The sequence below is a fragment of the Ursus maritimus genome, unplaced genomic scaffold (genome assembly GCF_017311325.1).
Source record: "Ursus maritimus isolate PB19 unplaced genomic scaffold, ASM1731132v1 scaffold_3, whole genome shotgun sequence".
NCBI lineage: Eukaryota > Metazoa > Chordata > Mammalia > Carnivora > Ursidae > Ursus > Ursus maritimus.
The window spans coordinates 64,711,358-64,734,751 of NW_024425563.1; the positions used below are offsets into that span (position 1 = coordinate 64,711,358).

Genomic DNA, 23,394 nt, shown 5'->3' on the forward strand with positions numbered 1-23,394 from the left:
CTTGGAGGGCTGGGGGCAGGGCAGGCAGCTTTGGGAGACCACAGAAAGGTGCTATCATTTGCCCACTTCTATTCATATCTCATACAATTACTATTTAGGTTTCTCTTTTAACATAAACTTATTTCTTTATTTGTTTATTTCTAAGATTTTATTTAGTTTTGAGAGTGAGAGAGAGAGAGAGAGAGAGCACACTGTGGGAGAGGGAGAATCAGACATCCCCACTGAGCAGGGAGCCCAATTTTGTGCTCAATCCTATGACCCTGGGATCATGACCTGAGCTGAAGGCAGACACTTGACCGACTGAGCCATCCAGGCACCCAACATAAACTTATTTACGCAAAATTTAATTCCAACAGTATATTAAGTCTTAGAGTAAATATAGTCAAGTATTTAGGGGAAGTTACGATTTTCTGAGGTAATAACATTTCATGCTTGACTTCCACATCATCGTAAGTATTTGAATACTTTTCATGAATTTTCCAAGGTCCTCTTTAAAAAAAAATTTTTTTTTTTTTTTTAATTGTGGTTAAGGGGGCACCAGGGTGGCTCACTTTGTTAAGTGCCCGACTCTTGGTTTCAGCTCAGGTCATAATCTCAGGGTTGTGAGATTGAGCCCTGGTAGGGAGTGGAGTCTGCTTGGGATTATTTCCCTCTGCCCCTCCCCCTGCTCTCTCAAATAAATAAATAAAATCTTAAAAAAATTAAAACAAATAAATTGTAGTAAAGGATATATAAAATGACCACTTGGGTTTTAATCACAAAATTCACTGCCAGGTTAATACACAAAGCTCATCGCCAATTGAAAAGATGTCAATTTCTGAGAATGTTCTGGGTTGCTGGGAGCAAATGAAGTGGGAGTGGGTTTTTCTTTTTCCTTCTAGTAATATTTCTGGTTTAAGGTCACAAATCTAATAGTCTCTTGACTTGTACTTCAAGACTATTACTAATTTCTACTTCTCTTTGATTATGTCAACCAGAGATACGTGTCACATTGATCATTAAGATTTCTTAAATTTTATACATTTATTAGTATATTATCTTAAAAGTCAGCTTTCAGGGAATGATTCCATCTTGTGTCTCAGAATGTACTTCTAAATCTTGAAGACTTAATATATTCTTTTTTCCTCAATCTGGAAATAATGTTATGTTTATAATGACATTTCTTTTCATGCATTACCATTTTATTATAATGTTTATTAAATGTTTTTAAGAAATTGCTGTTGCAAATTGTGCAAAAAAATTCTCTAAAACCTAGTAATTCTGTATTTTCTAATGGGCACGGGGAGGATTATTTATTTTGAAACTTCTATAATAATTGATAACATTTATTGTATATTTACTATGTACAGATATATAGTTGTAAATACTAACTTAACATAATCCCACCTTTTGAGGCATGTTTTAGTCTTACCCCCATGGTACAGATTAGGCTACTCAAGCAAAGAGAGTTTAAGCAATGGGTTCAAGTCTGTAAAGCTAGTAAGGGATAGAGAGAGCCAGGATTCAAACCCAGCCAGTCTACTCTTAACCACCATATTATATTTATCTCCTTAGGAATATTGCTGAATTTCCTGAATAAGTTGACCTGAGATAAATGCATTTCTTTTGGACAGTACGGAAATTGCATCTGTCCCTTCTCTTGTACTCTGGCTGGACACAACAGTCTGTTGAGAGGTGCATTTCTATTTCATTATAATATTCATCTGAAAATGCAGGAAGAGAAGGATGGGAATCGCATGGGAAAAAGAAACCAGTAATGTGCATTTTCAAATATTTTGTTTCTTAGGAAATCTTCAAATAGAAACCTTTAGATTTGTAACATTTGAAAAGATTCCATAAGAGTTTCTAGATGGGGCCTATATCTTTGAATTTATGAATGGTTTCTCTCATGAGCTACATCCCATTCTAATGCTCTAGTCATTGGATTTTCTTCATCAAAGCATTTGCAGAAAGGTGGCCAAAGAACAAAAGGAAAAAAATAGCATGTGATAAATCAAGGGAAAATGTGATGCTGGCCCGGTTTCACAAATCATTTCTGTCATTAATATTTTCCACATGTAAAGTAGCTCCTATTTTGCCCTGAATGACCTTGTTGTCTTAGAAACAAAACATAGATGTTTCTCAGCATGAAACTGTGGCTCTCAGGCCACTTCAGCCTCCCCCATATATGAAGGTCATGCAGTGACATTCATAAGAAGAACATCCCATCAGTCTCTAAAATCAATTAGCATCATAATCACACAAGGGCCTTATCCCTAGGACCAAACAGAAAATGCTATAACTCTGGAAAGAGCCTGGTGCTCTTTCTGAGTAAAAATTGAGTACCTAAGAGCCCTACGCTGACTTCCAAGGGCTATTGTGATGGTTCAGGTTGCAATCCCATCTGGTCCTAGAATGAGCCCTCTCATAGCTAGAAAAAAATGGCTCAAGATTGGCAGGGCTTTCAAATCACAGAGAACAAATGACAAAATGAGTTTTGTACAAAGAAATACAGTAGAATGCTGGGTATGCCAAACCCACATTAGGTAATTTCTGCCATTTCTTGATGTCTTTCTGAGGTTATTTTGGAAGGGTATTTCCTTCTCAAATCTCTCTCAAATCTGCTCTTTCCAAGACCCTCTTTGTGCTTCTGGGAGGAGGGCCTGCTCACTGTAGCAGGAGCAGAAAATAGCTTGTGACATGTTGGGAGTATCCTAGTACTAAAGTTTTAGTGCTAGGGCCAAAGAACACTAGGAAATAGCCCCGATATGCTTTCCCAAGTCAAAGTACCACACGTTAAACCTGCAACAATTAGAAAGACCATGATATTATATTCTGTATTAACTCATCTTAATGGATGAATTACCTCGCTTCTCATAACCTCTTCCATTGTTTGATCCAGGACATTCGTATATTTCCTGCAGGGCTTTTCTCCCCTAAAATTTTTCTTCTTGTACTACACACAAGTCTGAGAAACTCAGAGTCCTTTTACATATGAGACTTTGTCTTAACTCACTTATACTTCTGAGATGTCAAAAAAACAAAAAAACCAAAAAAACAAAACACCACAGAGAAATAGCACCATTCGTGTCCAGTTTAATAAATAGATATGATGAGGGTTAATAATCTCCAGTGAATCAAGCATTTATCCATCCATCCAAAATGAACAAAGGACCTCATATCCATGAATACATGGAACCCATGTTTCAAGAGGAGTGAGGGCACATCAAACAGTTAGACCACTCCATGGTTCTGTACCACACCATGACTCTTGGACACCGTATTTCTCCTTCTCCAACTCTGTCAGGGTTTCACCTCATTTCTTGAGGTTTCCAAGCACAGTATATATTTTTCAAATAGATAGTATTCTTCTGAAGAAATAAGAACTAAATGTATAAATCCTAAAGTTGAAACTGTAAACATAATAAACAGCCCTACACAACAACCTGTTTTCTTCAAAATGCCCTATGAAAAGAGGTCAATCTTAAAAAGAGGTCTGGTTGTCAACCATTGTGATAGCTACTGGGAAAGTCCATGCATGTATTTTTGGTAGCTGGTAGCTTCCTGTTAGCTTCCATGCATTATACCTTTAAACATTGCTAGCTTTCTTTCAGATACGAACCATTGGCAGGAGAATTGGACAAATATGTGCAGGTCCTTCACTGTTTAAAAAAAAATCCAGGGGCGCCTGGGTGGCACAGCGGTTAAGAGTCTGCCTTCGGCTCAGGGCGTGATCCTGGCGTTGTGGGATCGAGCCCCACGTCAGGCTCCTCCGCTATGAGCCTGCTTCTTCCTCTCCCACTCCCCCTGCTTGTGTTCCCTCTCTCGCTGGCTGTCTCTATCTCTATCGAATAAATAAATAAAAAATCTTTAAAAAAAAATCCAAGCAGAAGCTCCAGTGACAATGGGTTGGGAGCATCACTGTCACATCTGAGAGAAAAAATTATATGCAACAAGGAAGTATTTGTTGACTGAATGGGTGAATGAGTATTTAAATGGAATGAGTTGTCGACAGTATCCTACTGTAGAGAGGTCAAACAAGCAAGAGCCTAAAAGAGTCATTAATTTTTTGTCAACTTTGAAGTAATTGAAAATCTTTAAGGGAGCAGTTTCGATAGAGAGATTGGGGAGATGACAAAGGAGAAGGATACAACAGCCAGGAATTCTGACCATTCTTCCAAGATATTGGGATAATATAGGGAAAGAGGACAGTCTTGACATAACCCATCAAAAGCTCCTTGTACATTTAATAATAGTCTAATGTGTTCTTATACTTCCACTTTAAAAAAAAAAGATTTTATTTATTTATTTATTTGAGAGAGACAGAGAGCCCAGGTGGGTGGAGGGGCAGAGGAAGAGGGAAAAACAGATTCCCCGCTGAGCAGGGAGCCCAACACAGGGCTTGATTCCAGGACCCTGGGATCATGACCTGAGCCAAAGGCAGGAGCTGGTTTTAACCGACTGAGCTACTCAGGTGCCCCATCCTTCTACTTTTTTTCTAAGAGAGGGAAGAAGACTTGGGACTTATTTATTTATTTATTTTTACAGTATCAAATATACAACTTAGAGTCTCATATTTTCTATAACATCACTATTTTTGCTGCAACAGAATTATCATTAACGAAGATTTAGTTGTTTAAGAAATACATTCTTGGGGCGCCTGGGTGGCACAGCGGTTAAGCGTCTGCCTTCGGCTCAGGGCGTGATCCCGGCGTTATGGGATCGAGCCCCACATCAGGCTCCTCTGCTGTGAGCCTGCTTCTTCCTCTCCCACTCCCCCTGCTTGTGTTCCCTCTCTCGCTGGCTATCTCTGTCTCTGTCAAATAAATAAATAATCTTAAAAAAAAAAAAAAAAAAAAAAAGAAATACATTCTTGTTTTGTTCGTTATTTAAGTATTTGATTCGACTCAACGTTAGCTTAGCAGCTTTAGAAGGTCAACTTACTAAATGTACCTAATATTTCAGTTATGGTTTGGAAATAGTTCAACACCACAGATATGAACAACTTTGAAGAGTTTTAAACTTCCTCCTCAAACAAGCATGCTGTGTAGTTTTATTTCAGCTCTCACACAATTCAGAACCTTAACGATCTCCTGACATCATGATTTGAAATAGGATATAATTCCTTACACTTGATGGGAAGCAAACCAGGCGAAACATACCTAGACCTCAACAATTCCTAGGGTGGAATAATTAATCAAAGAGAAAAGTGTTTAAATTTACGGCTCTCTTAACAGAATGACTCTAGTTTTTGCTTCACGTAAAGCCTTTTAAGTCAGGGGACTTGAACGTGTCAGCTTTTCCACTTGTCCCAAACCAATGATGGGCCTTCTGGATCCCTGGGCAGCTAACAACTTTGAACAAGGTTGTGACTGCTCGGTGGATAGCCGTGTAAAGGGAAGAATCCCTTTGCAATTTTAATTATAAATATCTGTTGAATGAAGGTTGGAGCCAAGCTGCCAAACTATGTGAATGTTTTTTTCTTCAGAGATGTCAAAGTTTAAATGTGATTTCTGTCCTGAGCCTAATTAAAGGGGAAAAAATCATTAGTAATCCAGCAGTTGTTGTTGTGGAAAGGGCTTTGACCTACATGCGCATCCGCCCACCAGGACTCTAAATGAGCTATTAACTCATTGGATATGAGACAACCAATAGTGACAACTTGAAGTGGCTGCCAGAACATGTGGGGTGTCAGCCAATGGCTTCAAGGCAGATGATTTTCATTCCCAAATCTCTGATCCATATGGTTCTCAGCAGGAGGGGTATACTGTGCGTGTGTGCGTGTGCGTGTGCATGTGTGTGCGCGAGCACGTGCACAGAGACTGCCAAGGTAAAAACTCTGATGGATCAAGAAACCCAAAATGGGGGCGCCTGGGTGACACAGCGGTTAAGCGTCTGCCTTCGGCTCAGGGTGTGATCCTGGTGTTATGGGATCGAGCCCCACATCAGGCTCCTCCACTATGAGCCTGCTTCTTCCTCTCCCACTCCCCCTGCTTGTGTTCCCTCTCTCGCTGGCTGTTTCTATCTCTGTCGAATAAATAAATAAAATCTTAAAAAAAAAAAAAAAAAGAAAAGAAAAAAGAAACCCAAAATGCTCCTGACGTAAAGGTGCTGAGTCCAACCCACATGCCCAGTCAAGCTGGGCACTAACGTGGAACTGAATCAGTTACTGCAGGGTCTTCAGAGGGATGCCAGAATTAAAAAAAAAAAAAAAAAATCACACTAATGTCCCCAATTCAAGTAAATTGCAATAGCATTGCAACAGGTAATATTACGTTTATTCCAAGGGTAAGGCTTTTTTATTGTGGTAAAAGTCCAAGGAGTGTCCATCAGACCTGAGATTCTTAAAAGCTCTCCTGATGGGCTGCTAAGCAGTCCTTCCTTTTAGGGACAATGACACACAATTCCTTAGATTTTATTATATATGATGAGGTGTGACTTCCGAGTAGATTGAGCCGTATGAATGTCATTTGTATGGGTCAACCATGGTTGAATATTATCAACTGCATGTGGTTTAACCTAATAGCAATCAAGAAAATGAGTTGAGTTACTAAAATCTGGTATAATACTGCAATTTTCATTACATTTTCACTGATTTTTTGTTATTATGGAGTTTTTTTCTTCTTTAGAAAGTATAAGTAGGTAGACTTACAATCTTTTCTTTTACCCAAGTAGATGGTATTCAAAGAAGATTACATTGGAGATTTGAAATACTGATGGTTTCGGACTCAGTGCATTTGGTTAATAACTGAATTATACGTAGACCAAGATTGTGTGATCACAGTATTGGCTATTATAATTTCTTTTACCTTTACCACTAATTTAGTAACAACACTGATCCAGGTAGACTTAAATACCTGAAATGACATGTGAATTGGCTTGTAAAGTATATTTTCTTTTGGCTTGCATTTTATTTTAGAGATCATTTGTTTTCATATGGTAGATCTTCCACAATGGGTAGATTGTAACTATCTGACTTCTATATTTTTCATCTGGTAACAAAGATACGAATTTAGTCTGTGATCAAGTGATTTTTGAAATCATTCGATAAAAGAACTGAAAAGTCTCGAGAGGCAGTCTGGCATGATGGTTAGAGCACTGGCTCTAAAACCAGAATGCTGGGGTTCAAAGCCAGCCCTATACTGTATTAGCTCTGTGATTTGGGTGAGTTAATTATCCTCCCCAGGCCTCAGTCTTCTCACTCATGTAATGGGTTAATAATAGTACCCTCCTCTTAAGAGTTATTTTGAAGATGAGTTAATCATAGTAACTGCCATATGTGTTGATAATAATTAAGCAGCTAAGTATTTTGACAACTCTCTTTTATTAATCTAGAAAAAGTCTAGTCTGAAATGTTTTCTAAAATAAGCCACTTATAACACTTGTCTGAAACAAGAGGAATTAGGTACTAAAAATAGAGCTTGATTTAGCAAGTGTTTGATAAATATTAGTTTCCTGCCTCCCAACACCCGGTTCTTTCTATTCTCCTCAAAAAGTACCTTTCTTGACTTTTTCCCCAAATCTTTGTATTCAGTCATCACTGACTTGAGTTTCAGCTAAGATTGTATCTTGGCCATACTCAAATCATTCTGCGCCTATCCTTCAAATCTTATTTTAAGCAGCACACTCATCCACCATTTTCCTCCATTTTGAAAGTATGAGAATATTTGCCAGAAGACTTAAAATATGTAAAGTTGGTGTTACACTTATTTGGGAAGTGATTTAAAAAAAAAGAAGTTAAAATGTCTTTTCTAATGTTAAGGCCCCAAAGTATGATTAAATTGTTCATAATTGTATTATTCAAGAAAAGGTAAATTTCTGTCCTCAAAAAATTCAGTCTTGGATAACCATTCATTATTTGTTATCTTAAGGCAAGGAAAGATGTTGACTTTGGTTATAGCTGGTGCCAGGAATAAGGCATGTTTTGTTTCTCTAGCTGAACTTCCCATACAGTGTAACCTTAGGCCATCTATTATGAAATCATTATTCCTTCAGCTGAAAAAAAAATGTTAATTTTATCTGGGTAAGTTTGCAGGAGAACCTGTAATAGGTACTTGATATTACTGTGTAATTTATATACAGCTTCTCTTGGTTGAAAACCTAACCTAAACCAGAGGGAACTCCAAAGGAACATTTCCAGATTCTCAACTCCTCCAGCCCAGATCTGTTTTGTTTCCTGTTTCCTCCAGCAGCTAACATGGCACCTGCTCCCAAGTTGCTGCTCAGCAAATGTTTGCTGTCTGGATGGTTGAGTGAATGTTATCAGTTAGCTAAGCATTGACAGTGCGAAGCTGAGCAAAGTCACATGACATCTCCCCACAATCTAGGGGGAAACATATTAGCTAAATACAAAGTTATAATTATAATGAATACTTAGAAAAAGAGAAAAATGCTACTAATGGTACCTCTGGAATAGGAATTTCACCTGATCAGAAAAGCCCTCTCTGAAGCCGTGCTGCTTAAAATAAGATTTGAAGGATGAATAAGGGTTGACCAAGAAAAAAGGGAGGTAAGAACATCCCAGATAGATACAGTAGCATGTGTAAGATCCCGTGGCAGAAGAGAGCCTGGCAGGTACAAGGAACTGAACAAAGGCCAATGCTGCTAGGGTGGTGAGTGAAGAAGCAAGAAGTTACAGAAGGGACTGGAAAGTCCATGGGACTACACCATGCAGGGGCTCACAAGTCTTGTAAGGAACTCTGTGTTTCCCCTAGGAGCAAAGGGAAGGGCCTTGAATGTTTTCACTCAGATTAAAAATAAAACTAAAATTAAAATGAGGGGAATAAATTAAAGTGTGCTATAATGGATGTGTGTAGGGTACTAAAGACTTTGTTGTAGTTGGAACAAGAAGTGATATTAATTTGAGGTAGGCTGTAGGGGCACAGTAGAGGATTAAAGAGCTAGATGGATTTGAGAGAGATTTAGAAGACATATGGAAAAGCGGTGGCGATGCATTACACATGGTGGGTAAGGGAGTGAGAGGTGTCAAGAATGACTCCTTCTTCTGGCTTGGCTCATGGAGGGATTGTGCTGCTCTTCCCTGAGACAGAGAATGCTGTTAGATGATCAGGTCTGCAAGGGGAAGAGTAGGAGTTTGTCTTTGGAGATGATGAGTTCCTTTTGAAATTCTCCTTCCTGACTTCTATCATACTATTTTTGGGAGTTCCCATTTCTTTTTCTCAGCCACTGTCTTTCTCAACTCCCCACAAGACATTTCTGTGCTCTTCCACTCCCATCCCACTTAATTGTTGGTACTCTCCATGGTTCTGACCTGAACCTCGGGCCTCAAACACTGTTCAATACAGCAGCCACATGTGGTTACTGAGCCCCTGAAATGTGGCTAGTCTAAATGGAGATGTGCTATAATTGTTAAATACACATAGGATTTCAAAGACATGTGTTAAATAATAAATAAAATCATTAATAAGATTTTTATATTGATTATATACTGAAATGATATTTTGGATATATTAAGTAAAATGTGTTATTACTTTCTCAATGTGGCTACTAGAAAATTTAAAATTACATATGTGGTTCCTTATGTATTTCTAGTGGACGGTGCTGCTCTAGATAGTGACCCTATTGTTGCCTTATTCCTGTCCACTTGAGCCCACAGAGCTGCTTATTGTCCCTGGAACTTTTCACATCATTTTATGCCTCATACTGTTTCCTTTTCCTGAACTTTTGTTCCTCTTCTTTTCTTCCAGATTGGATATGACTCCTACTTTTTTTGGTTCAGAGCAAATATCTCCTCTACTATACGAAAATTTTCCAATTCCTTAAGGCAGAATTAAACATTTCTGCCTCAGAGTCTTACATCCTCTCAATATCTTTATTATAGCTAATTCACATACTTATATTTTCTTTTATATTCATTTGTCTCTCCAACCAGATTGTAAGTGTCTACAAAGTGCAGTTGTAATCTGATTTATGCCTATAATTATGTAACTAGGTATGCAGTACCAGGGTGGTGCCCGATGAAAGTCTGGTGAATAACAATTGAATCTACACATATTAAACAGCTATCATGTGTTTAGCTGTGACTTAGATGTTTTATAGACAATATCTTGCATTCTCTCAGCAGCCCTGCAAGGTAGATATAATTATCCTCATTTTGCATATGGGGATCTTGCAAAAGCCCAAACTGTTAGTAAATTATAGAGCCAGGATTCAACTAGATTGAATGAAAAAAGCCACGTTTTTATTTTCTCTGTGATTATATGCATGCTGAAAAATGGATTAAAAAGTGATGATTATACCCCACATCATAAAATAGGAAAAAAATACTTGTTTCCTAAGATTATTAGAAGATTAAGTGGCATAATGTATATAAAGTGTCAGGGCAGTGCTTGGAAATACTAGGTTTTATTAGACATTGGCTTCCTTCAATGTTGAGGCCCATAGCATAGGCATCCTTAATTTCTGAGGAAATGGTGGTTTTCCTAACCTCCTCAATGTCCCTACCTCTGCTTATACTCATATGGACGGCGTGAGAAACAGACCCCCTCCAGGGCTATCCACTTTAACTCAGTCCTTTTTGAATATGCCTCTGACGGTTAAAGCAAGTGAAGTAGAGAAATAACAAGCAGCACTGGGGCCATTCAACCTCTCTCTGTGTGTTTGTGCTTACTGGTGAAGGTTGGGGTAGGAGTAATGGGCTATGCAGGCTTGGTGAACTTCCAGAAATCATTGTGAGTAGAATGCTGATTCTTCTCTTCCTGTTTTACCCAGTGATGGTATATTACATTCCCTTTACCACCTGGGGAATCTTTGTAGGAAAGGGAAAGGAGAAGTATGAATGGGATAAACATTAATTGTAGGCCAGTGCTGGTCTATAGGCCTTATGTTGAAATGCTAAGCTCCTGAGAAATAAATTTAAGCAACTGAAAGGTGAAGATATGTTGAGCTGTGCCAAGGTAAGGGAAAGTGATTCCTCTATAACCTTCAGATCCCTGTGTCTTCTCTAAAAAAGCAGTATTGATGCAACTAATGAATCATCGAACCTTGCATCAGAAACCAGGGATGTACTGTATGGTGACTAACATAATGTAATAAAAAAACATTAAAAAAATAAAAAATAAATAAAAAAGCAGTATTGAGAAATCACTCAGTGGCTACTGGTGCTTGACCAAAGCTAAAGGAAGCTCATGGGTTTAAGAGCAAGACAGTTGCTTCCCCTATTAATTTTCCTGATTCATGTATTTCAAGTTAACAACAGAACCAATTCCTTGTCCCTATTTAGAGGAAACCTTCTCACCAACCCGTGTTCTTGTTTGTTTTAGATCAAGCATACAGAATATACTATACAGGGCAGAGCTTCCACTACTTAAAAAACTCGAATTCTCCTCTAAATATATACTATGTATATATAATATAATATAATATAATATAATATAATATAATATAATATAATATTTAAAGGCCTTCTTATCCATTACAGAACCAAACCATATAAAAGGGACAGGGAATGAATAGAATAAGGAAATTAGGGCCTTATGTTACTATTATTTTAATGGTGTCTTTTATTTCTTAAACTAGTTCTTTGTGGTTAGGGACAATGTCGTAAACTTCTCTGTATTTACTTCATTACTGCCCACAGAGTAAGTGCTTGGTGTTCCTTTGCTGAGCAATGGAAATGGTCACCCACACCCACACGCAGTATAACTGACAAGATTGTGGCACAGGAAGTTGTAAGGAAGAGTTTCTTTGAAGTGAAAATTTGGAGTCTCAATTAGGAAACTGAATATTCTCTAGCAATTGAACTTTGAGATCAAGAAAACAGTTTCACATTTGGGAGAACCTTTATGTCTGATATTATTTGTGGAGAAATTCCATGGCCAAAAACATGTGACAGATAAGGATGACAATTATCTGGCTGCTCCAGAAAATTTAATATACATGGAAAAAATAAGTACAACTTTGGATTTTAAAGGGAAAACTCAAGTTGATTAATCTGTCTGATTGACTTATACTTAAAAGAAGGAACTGAAGGTACCTTTAGATCCTACCCACTCAAACGCTAAGGCACCTTAAACTCTCGCAATCAACTGATTTTGAGACTGGTTTTCTTTGTTATGATTTTGAGCCTGGACATATTTTTTGGGGAGCTGATTGACTCTGAACCTTCTTCTTGTCCCTTCTTTTTCCCCTTTGCTATTGATTAAAGTCCACAGACTTCCTTAAAGTAATGCCCTTCCCATATCAATAGGACATTGCTCTGGTTACTAAGAGTCCTCTTCAAAATCACAAGCCTCCAGGGAAAATTGAGGCTTTAACATTGGTGAAAATTCTTTTGTTCTCCTCAATCTGGAGAGGGTTTGTCTCAACTTCTTGTGCCATTTTACTGTTGCTTAATACAAGGATGAAGACGAGAGAAGTCTATAAACTGGATGAAATTTTAAATAGCAAGGATTTGTTACCTTAAACACGAGAGTATTCAGAAATCTTCCTTCACATAAATTAGAGGTATGTGTAGACATGAGGAACTAGAAGGAAATGCACCAGAAATTAGTAGTAGTTATAGATAGATAATTTAAATTTTTCTGTGTGTGCATGCTTTTCAATAGATGGCAAATTTTCTGTAATGAAGATACATTACTTTTGTAAACAGAAAAAATTTAAAAAAGAAGTTGTAATCAATAGCCACTCTCCTTTCCTCTATCAACATGCCACACGATCGGAAATATGAGAAGCCTGCAGAGCCATGTTCTGGTGGGTGTTATTGAGGTGTGAGTTTGGGCAGGCCACGTAACCTCTCTGGGACTCAGGTTCCTCTCTCATGAAATACAGAAGTTTGAGTGCCCTCGTCTTGTTCAGTTCTGTGAAGCTTGAATTCTAGGATGGGCCTGCCACAGAGCAGACTATTAATTGAAAATGCTTCTGGCTTCTAGTAACAGACATCTTGATTAATTGTGGCTTACACCATAAGAATTCTTGTTGTTTCCTAAAAAGAAGGTTTGAAGGTAGATAGCTCAATGAGGTTTTGTTTGATCAAGTTCAATGAGGTTTTTTAGGAGCTGGGGCCCTTCAAAATGTTTTTCAGCATTGTCCTCTTCAATGGTTGGCATTCATCTGCAAGACTGTTACCTCGTGGTTACAAGATAGCTATCATATCTCCAACTAGGAAAGAGGAGACAGAAGCAAAAGCTTTCTCTTTGCACCTAATAACATCCCCATATCTCATTTGTTGGAACTGAGCCAAAGGACCAACCAGTGGCAAAGGGAAAGGAGATTCCAGACTTGCTTTGAATCAATAATAATTCATCCTACAGCCCTAAGTGTAAAGAACAACTTTCCATTGACACGAACAGGTCAGAGTTCTAACAGCAGGGAAGGAAAGAGGAGAGGGGATTGTCATTAGGTAGAAAACAAATGTGTCTGTCAGAAGCACAGAATAAAGGTCTGTTGAGCAAACAAGTGAGGGTTGTAGGATCCTAGAATCTTTTGTTTTCATGGGCCTCTTCTTCCATAAAACAATGTTAAAAATTATATATTACAACTGAGTTGGCATAAAGACAAATTTAATCCAGACTGAATTCATTGTTATATATTCATTATTTTTTTATTATGTTATGTTAGTCATCATTAGTTTTTGATATAGTGTTCCATGATTCATTATTTGCGTATATCATTATTATTTTTTTATTTTTTATTCTGATTTTAAACATTAACATGGAAACATTTTCATGGACCCTAGATATTGTGCCTGTTGTATCCACTGGTTAATTCAACCCTGGGTCTATGTTGCCCTTCCAACTGGATTGTAAAAACTTTGAGGGCGGTGACTATGTCCTAGATTTCACTGTTGCCCTCAAAGCTCCTACTGCATCACTATACATCTAAGAGCTGTTCAACAAATACTGTTGAGTTGACCTGATGTAGAACTGTTTCTTCCTCCAGGGTGAACCAGGTCCCCCTGGTCCTTATGGTCCTCCAGGAGCCCCTGGTATTGGACAACAAGGAATTAAGGTAATGATTCTTGTCTTTTTCCCCATCGATGAGTACTGAGTTTATTGCAGGGGTTGGGGAAGCTGTGATATGAACTCTGCTCAGCTTTGCCCCCTAGACACAAGGAGGCTTTCTGTAGAAGGTACTTCCAGTCCGGGTGCTTGGACACTGGGGCAGTTACCACAAGCATAATCAATGTTTGTTTGTTTGTTTATTTGACTGGAATGAAAAGTTTGTCTTGCCCCCAAATACCCACTCTCCTGTTCTGTTGAGTTTTCATGGAATTTAAATGTTAACATACAAAAGTGATATTGGGACGTTAAAGATCTTAACATACAAACTATCACCTGTTCACCTTAAAGGAGCATAGAGGGGCAGAAACCAGAAGGACCATTTGCTGCATAGATAAGTGTTGATAGCAAGGCTTGTAGGGAACTAGAAAGTACTGCAACACCCAACACCCTGGAGTGCTCTGTGTCACGCAGGATGTCACAGAACAGAAGGGCTTATTTTAAATGGCTTTTCTACGTCATTGGGACAATAAGACTTTGGTGCAGGACTAAAACAGATAGCAGTAGAAAACAGGCAATTCTGGGGTCATCAAGTATCACCACGGACGGCATTGACACAATAAGCGTACTGAGACTCCAGGGAAGGAGGAGTTTGTATTGGCAGAGTGATTGGACAAAGATTCTGAAGGAGAGGAAGGGTGCAACAGAACTGAAAGGAGAGGTAAAATGGAATAGAGTGGGGACAAGGAGAGGGTGGCGTTCCAGGATGGTGGTGAGGGGGCAGGGAACAGCACAAGCATTGTTAGCTTGGTCCTCTCAGTAACCCAAATGCATTGAATGCAGTCCAGCCTGCCAGTGCTACACACACAATAGCTTCTGAAAGCTAAAATGGTGTATTGCACTTACACAAGAAGGGATGATGAGAGTTTTAGAGTAATTTTTTCACTTAAATTCAAGCCATTTCTCCTCCTCCAGAATTTTTTTTTTATCTTTATGAATGTGAAAAGTTTGACTATTTTGGAATATATCTGTGTTGAAATCTCCAGAGTATCTTGTGCTGTGTTTATTCTTTATTTAAAAACTCAAACTTTCATTTGATTATTTCTTTCTCTTAGGGGGAAAGAGGTCAGGAAGGAAGAACAGGGGCTCCGGGACCGATTGGCATTGGGGAGCCAGGCCAGCCAGTAAGTAGCAAGATATTCTAGATGGAATAAAAAGGACAAATATAGTTTTTATGTGCCCTTTGTGATTAGACTAAATGGTTACATTAAATCTATCTTGCATCTTTTGGGATAACAAAAGACAATAAATATACAAGGGCCAGATCCAAGTGTTATTTTTTTATGACACTTGAAATAGACACACACACACACACACACGATATGTACAACTGGCTCTCTCTTACTGAAATTTCTTACAAGATTAATCAATTTGTCCAAGAAGGAAAGAGATCTCATGTGTCAAAATCTCCTAGGAGATAGGAGAACTGGATTCAGTTATAGTTTATAACTGACTTTCCTGGAACCATGAGAAAATCATCGAGAATAAGGGCGTTGCTCACTACCTAGCTTACGGGTATACTCTAAAGCTAGGACTGATGAAGGTAGACAGGTAATACCTATGTTATTTGCAGCTTCTAGCTTATGTAGCTTTGAAGTTTACTATTTTTGCAGAAGAAAAAAAAAAGTGTTTCTATCAAAAGAGATCTGGAGAAGAAATGAATAAAACATGACTATCCTAGTATAGAAATGCTCTTAAATTTTCAAGTAGTCATTATTCTCCCAGAAAAGAACAGTAAGTTACTCACTGAGATACACATAAAAAACAACTGGATTGGATCAGAAGAATTAATATTGTTAAAATGTCCATACTACCTGAAACAATCTACAGATCTGATGCAATCCCTATCAAAATTCCAGTGGCATTTTTCATGGAAACGGAGCAAACAACCTTAAAATTTGTATGGAACCGTAAAAGATCCTAAATAGCCTAAGCAATCTTGAGAAAGAACAACAAAGGTGGAGGCATCATACTTTCTGTCACACTTTCTGATTTCTAAATATATTACAAAGCTATAGTAATCACAACAGTATTGTATTGGCACAAAAACAGACACATAGACCAATGGAACAGAATAGAGAGCCCAGAAATAATTAATTTACAACAAAGAACCCAAGAATATACAATAGGGAAAGGACAGTCTTACTTTAATAAATGGTGTTGGGTAAATTGGACCACTATCTTATACCATACACAGAAATTAATTAAAAATGGATTTGAGTCTTGAATGTAAGACTTGAAACCATAAAACTTCTAGAGGAAAACATAAGCAGTAAGCTCCTTGACACAGGTCTTAGCAATGATGTTTTGAGTACCCAAAGTAAAAGAAACAAAAGTGAAAATAAACAAGCTGGGATTACATCAAATTAAAAAGCTTCTGCACATCAAAGGAAACCATCAACAAAATAGAAAGGCAATCTACTGAATGGGAGAAAATATTTTCAAATTATATATCTGATAATATCCAAAATATATAAAGAACTCAAACAACTCAATAATAACAATAAAAAAATCAATTAAAAGACAGGCAGAAGACTCGAATAGATATTTTTGCAAAGAAGATGTACAGATGGCCAATAGGTACGTGAAAAGATGCTCAATATCATTAGTCACCAGGGAAATGCAAATCAAAATCAAAATGAGATATCACTTCACACCTGCTAGAATGGCTATTATCAAAAATATAAGAGTAACAAGTGTTGTTGAGGATGTGAAGAAAAGGGAACCCTCTTGCATTGTTGGTGGAAATGTAATTTGGTATAGCCACTGTGGCAAACAATATGGAGGTTCTTCAAAAAGTTAAAAATAGAATTACTATATGATCCAGCCATTTGACTTCTGGGTATTTATTCAAAGAAAATAAAAACAGTAGCTCGAAGAGATATATGCATTCCTGTGTTCATTGCTACTTATAATAGCCAATATAGGGAAACAGACTAACTGTTCATTGATGGATAAGTGGATAAAGAAATTGATATATATACCTCACATATATAATTGATTACTATTGGATATCTATATTGATATATAGATATAATGGATTACTATTGGATATATATGTATTGATATATAGATATAATGGATTACTATTGGATATATATAAAATCAATATACATATACTGGATTACTATTCAGTCGTAAAAAAGAATGAAGTCTTGCCATTTACACCAACACGGATGGGGTCTGAAGACATTATACTAACTGAAATAAGTCAGAGAAAAGCAAATACCATATGTTCTCTCTTATATGTAGAACCTTAAACAAAAAACCACCAACCAATCCCATAGATACAAAGAACAGACAAAATCAATTTTTTTCTATATTCTAGTAACAGACACATAGAAATAAAAATTTAAAATATATTAACATTTATAGTCATTAAAAATAGAAATACTTGGGTAAAAATGTAATAAAACATGTGTAGGACCTGTTTCCTGAAAACTACAAAACACTAATGAAAGAAGGAAAAGAATATTTGATAAATCAAGAGACACACCATGTTCCTGGATTGAAGACTTGACATCATAAAGCTGTTCATCTCCTTAAATTGATATAAGTTTTAATACAAGTCTTTTTAAATATCCCAATGAGATTTTTTTATAGATATGGACAAGATTATTTTAAAATTTATATGGAAAGTAAGAGGAACTAGAATTGTTAAAAACAATTTTCAAAAAGAAATATAAAGTTGAAGACAAGGTTTTATTCACATAGCTATAGTAATCAAGATTGAGAAGTTCTGGCAGATCATAGAAACACGGTCAGTGGAATAGAACAGAGAAGCCAGACACAGACCCACACACTGATTTTTTGATAAAGTGCAAAAACAATTCAATGGAGGAAGGATAACTTTTTCAACAAGTTGGATATCCATACACAAAAAAATGAACTTCAATTTAAGTAAGTTTCACACACACCTTTTAAAAAAAATTAACTCAAAATGGCCCATAGATTTAATGTGCAATGTAAAACTATAAAACTTTTGAATAAAACATAAGACAAAATCTTTGGGACCTACAGCTTGGTAAATGTTTCTTAGACATGTTATGAAAAATATGATCCAAAAAAGAAAAAAAAATGATTAGTTGGATTCCTGGAAAGTGGAAAAAGTTGTTCCATGACTGTGTTAAAAGGATGAAAAGACAAGCTACCGATCAGGAAAAAGTATTTGCAAACCCACGTATCTGACAAAGGATTTACACTGAGATTGTATAAAGGGCACTCAAAACTCAATAATTAAAAAAAATCTAATTAGAAAGCACATATTAGAATACATGTGTACTTTTTATACACACATGTATATATACATATATCTACATGTATGTATATATGGTTATTGAACTTTAAAAAAAGATTTTATTTGAAAGAGAGAGAGTGTGCGTGCATGAGGTGGGGGAGACACAGAGGGACAAGCAGACTCCCCCTTGAGCACGGAGACCAATGGGGGGTGAATACAGCTGATGTGGGGCTGGATCCCAGGACCCTGAGATTATGACCTGAGCCGAAGGCAGACACTTAACCAACTAAGCTACCTGGGTGCCCCTGCTTATTGAACTTTTATCATGTGTTCTTAGCCAACAAGCTTGAAATGTCATCAGAATTGGCACCTGATCTTAAAAATACTACACTGAACATAGACTTTTTTTTAGAGAGAGGGAGCGCACACATATGGGAGTAGGGGAGCACTGAGGGGCAGAGGGGGAGAGAGAATCTTAAGCAGACTCTATGCTCAGCACAGAACCTAGCTTGTAAGCTTTATCTCAGCTCTAATTCTCTCCTCATTTTCCAATGAGTGAGCCAGAATCCTTGCTCCTGGTTCTCTATCTTAGATTTTCTAGACCTACTTCCACCACACAACCACACTCTTCTACCCAGGACGGCCACAGCATCAGCTTCTATGCGCACCCCTCCAGGGTTCCGCTGTCTTTTTGTTTTGGAGCCCTGTGATTTCCCTTACTTATTATTTTTTTTATTTTTGGACCTCCGCTATGCCTTTAAAATTCATGTTAAAGAAAAATTTGTATTACTTGCCTTTTTGTTTGTAGCTAGAGAGTTTTCATAATACTGCTAGAGCATGAAGTTCTTGTTTGTTTGCTTTCCAAGCCACAATTACACAAATCAGAGTGACTCTGCAGTCTGTGGTTTAATTGGGAACTGAAATCATAACAAAGGTGGGGCAGATCACGAATAATGTATGAAAATGTTTTGCACCAAACTGTCGTAAGAAAAACCCACGTTGGGAGGTTTTTAATTACTTAGAAGTAACATAAATACCTTGGGACTAAAAAAGGTTCTGCTGAAAGTCCTTTATGTTTGTTTCTTTGTCTGAATGATTTCAAGTGGTTTCAGGGGTTTGTTTTTTGTGTTTTTTTGGGGGGTTTTTTTTGTACAAGGATATTCAGAGCACTGTTAGTAAAAAATATCCCCTGAAGTAGAACTGTAAATACTTTGAAGTTAAAAATTACATAGATGGTACTGTTCAAATATTATGGGCAATTTTTATTATTATTTAGCATATTTCTTTTTAATGCTTGCAATGTATGGTAAAACCACTTTTATCAATTATCCACACTAGTGAGATTATTAAGAGAAGTAATAAGATAATGGATAATCACATTTTATCTCATTAATGTCTCAAATAAAGCATTTCACTAATCAGACTGTGTTAACTGATAATTAGATTCCTTCACTTTTTTTTTTTTAATTAGAGGCATTCATGAGAAGTCAAATAAGTATGCCATAATTATAATTGGTTCTCATGGCTTTTGAAAAGGACACCATGAGTTTTTTATAGAAGCATTTCTGTCTTTTAAAAATAATCCATCGGTACTGTAGAAATGAGGTGCAGGTCATCTAACCCAAGTACCTGCTCTTTCTCTTAGCCAAGCAGTCATTTCCCATTCTGTTCAGCTGGAAAATATGAGAATGTACTGATGTTGTGGAGTATTACTCCAGTTGTTTATAGTAATTGAACCTTGGATCACTGCTTTTTAAAATGCCTTTAAGTGATTACAAGTATTAGTTCTGCGTTCTGAGCAGCTTGGAACACATGCTCCTCAGAGCCACCATTGTTTTCACTCTCACCTTGGCTGGTGGACTCTAGAGGAGCAGGGATGGAGGGAAGTTTCCCTGTTTTGCTGCACACCAGCCCTCCCTCCGTATTGCCATATTGCCTACTGCAAACCATTCACTCTGAAGCTACCTTATTCATAAACATGCCCTGAAAGGACATTCTTCGCAATCACAAGATTCAAGTAAAATTATTTTGATAGTGATAGCAGATATTTTTGAATGCTCAGATGCAAGAGCTCAAAGTCTCTCTGATCTAACCCTTATATTAGTACCTGCGGTTGAGGTAGGTACTATTGTTACCGCCGTTATGATGAGGATGCTGAACTTTAGACAGGTTACATTCTTTGCTGGAGATCACGCTGCTAACACACAACAGAGCTGGGACTTGAACCCTGGTCCATATGACACCACAATATACTTTCGATTATCATGAAAGACTGTAAGCTCTCTGAGACAAGGGAGCAGGTCTGTCTGCTGTTCCTAGAACTTAGCACAACGCCTTGCATCCACTAGGCATTTGCTGAATGAATGGCAAAAAAATCGAGTGAACTGGAAAAAGACTTCTTTGCATTTAATGTAAATTGTGTTATTTTCATTTGTCATTGGGAAAGGGGAATATTTTGTCAATTTTTTTGTTAAATTACATGATGTTAACTAGGCACTTGCCTTTTTAGTTTGCAATCTAGTTTTCATGCTTATATTTGTTTTTCCTCTAGTTAATCACTCTAACATTAGAGCAAGCTGTCATGGATATTAGTTTTTTGATTAAGGTCTCAGGATGTTAAAAGTTAGGTTTCCCATCAGCATAGCAATTTAAATAGAATTAAATGTTAACTTTTTTCCTTTAATTAAAGTCTTTATGAAATTGGTGATGCATAAATACTGAAGAAGACAGTCTTTTAAAATATACAATATTTAGGGAAAGGCAAAAAAAATTAAAATGGGTTGCAATTAGCTTTCTTGTTTACAGATCTCTAACTATGATCAGTCACTGATCAGCAAATGCTGCATCCTACATCTGCTACCAGGCTTCAGGAGAAAGCGCCGCTCAAATACCCTGGATTATTGCATATCGAGCCCCCAGATCGTTTACAGTGTCTGCACTGTGCTGGCTTGCGAGTTTCTGGGCAACTCAGTAGACTTTATATCATCCTAGGTTCGCTTCCCTGCCAAGCAAGCCCTAATTATCTTTTTAGATCCATTAGAGGAAAAGCTCCAGTTTGTGTTTCTAAGATTCTCGTTAGTTCCTTTTTTACTTTGTGACCTTCTGGCCAAGAGTAAAGAGAGGGAGAATTTGTAACCTTTTGAAAATTCCGACTTCAAGTGAATATCTTGCTGTTGTCTTTTATTTTTCAGTTAGTACATTTCCTGCCAGTCCACTTCAAAGCCTGAGACCGTGTTGTTTTCCTTCCCTTCTGTGAGAACTTTTCACCTTCTTGAGTGCCCTTTTGAACAACAGTTTACCTGGACTTCTTAATTTGAATCACTGAGATCGAAAACCATGCTGCCCCTGAGCGATGCTACCAAGATTCCCATTTGCACATAAACCTCCAGTGGATTCAAGCAGTCCTTGAAAGAATTCAAATTTGAATCCAAATGTATCAGGATGGAAATTGAAACATGTGTAAACAGAATTCAATGCTTTAAAGCAGCTGTGCAGTGATTTCTTCACAGAGCTCCCCTGATATTTTTCAATTATTTAATCACTCTGCAACATCCTCCAGACCACACAGTCCTAGATTTTTAGATTTTCCTTAGAGGATTTATTTCCTAATCCTTATTCTGAAGCATCACTTAATTTCCATTTTCCTCTAATTTGAGGACACCAGAATAGAACATCTTCTGCTGATCAAGTTGAACGAGTAATGCAACGGGAATATTCTTCACAACTCTACAATACTACTATCAGTACGGAGTTTACTAGAAGGATTCCCACTAATAACTTAAGTAGGGCTATGTCAGAGCATCTGGTGTGAACCAAAATAGAACCATCTCTCCCTTTCTTCCTTCTCCCTTCTCTCTCCCCCTCCCCCCATTCTTTCTCTCTCTTTTCCTGCTCCTCATTCCCTCTTCTCCTAAACAGGGTCCCCGTGGTCCTGAGGGAGTACCAGGAGAGAGGGGCTTACCAGGAGAAGGATTTCCAGGACCAAAGGTAACGATACCTTCTGTACTATGAAAAATGCTTTGCCTTGCATGGTCATGATTTACAACTTAAAAAAATGTGTCCTAGCCAATTATCAGAAGTCAAGTATTTTCCTGACCACCTTCACCCTATTAAAGGAATATGTAAAATTTCCCTCAACATGAAACTATAGTGAAATTTGCAATTATAAATAACTAATTGATGGACTTTTACTTTACATGATTATTGCATATGAAAGGAGAAAACGCTTAGTTTGTAGTCATTAAAGCCATCGTGATAAATAGCATTTTTATGTCCAGAAATGAAGTTATTGAACATAGCTACGACAGAACCTTACTCACAGCTGTTTTGTGAAACACAGACAAGAAACTAATAAACCAGTTTGTAATCATATTGTCATTAGTATAATAAGAAAGAAATATGGGTGGGAGGATAGAATGGGGATTACCTTGTTATCATAAGGAGGAAAATGCTAGGAGAAACATACCTTTTACTTGGCAAGTGAGAATTTAATGTCTCTACTGCTTCTCATATATAATTCTTGGCACTCAAGTTCTTCTGGACCAGAGGTTGGCAAAATTTTTCTGTAAAGAGCCAGATAATAAATATTTTAGGCTGTGTGAGCAGTATGGTTATCTGGCACAATGACTTAGCCTCTGTTGGTCTAGCATGAAACGGTCTTCAACCATGTAAAAATGACTGAGTGTGGCTGTATTCCAATAAAGCTATATTTACAAACAAAACAAAACAAAAACAAAATAAGCAGTGGGCCAGCTTTGGCCAATGGGCTGTAATCTGCTGAGTCCTGGTCTAGGCTGTTTCCCACCATCTACCAAAGGCCACACAGGGAATGATTTTCCAAGACACTTTGGGCAGCATCAAGAACATTTCAGAGTAAGCAAGAATACATCTTGGGTTCCCTTTTCCTTCTTTTCTAAATTCTTTCCCCCCAAACACACGTGCATGCACAAACACACCGCCCAGAGAAGCACGTGCTGTTTTCTAGGTGTCTTAAGAACTTCCACTTCAGCCATTTGGTCAGGTCACTAAGATCTGCCCTTCTCACTCCAGCCTCATGCTGTAAAATATCATCTCATTCTTATCCTCTTCCACCACAATCAATATTCTATTGTCTGTGAGAAACCTGAATCTCGACTAGAAGGAAATCAATTAGCTAATACC

At 37.4% G+C, this 23,394-nt stretch overlaps 2 protein-coding genes across 2 annotated transcripts in view; one reads left to right on the forward strand and one right to left on the reverse strand.

The window, feature by feature from the left end:
* Positions 1-22,765, reverse strand: part of MIOS (meiosis regulator for oocyte development) — a 103,597-nt gene extending 80,832 nt beyond the window's left edge. The window contains exon 1 of the mRNA XM_008686283.2: positions 22,700-22,765. The gene's annotated coding sequence lies outside the window, so the exon portion shown is untranslated. The remainder of the gene's footprint in view (positions 1-22,699) is intronic.
* COL28A1 (collagen type XXVIII alpha 1 chain) overlaps positions 1-23,394 on the forward strand; it is a 158,183-nt gene that overhangs the window by 30,003 nt on the left and 104,786 nt on the right. The window contains exons 12-14 of the mRNA XM_040644248.1: positions 13,879-13,947; positions 15,053-15,121; positions 22,153-22,221. Of these exons, the coding sequence (XP_040500182.1) occupies positions 13,879-13,947; positions 15,053-15,121; positions 22,153-22,221 (207 nt within the window). The remainder of the gene's footprint in view (positions 1-13,878; positions 13,948-15,052; positions 15,122-22,152; positions 22,222-23,394) is intronic.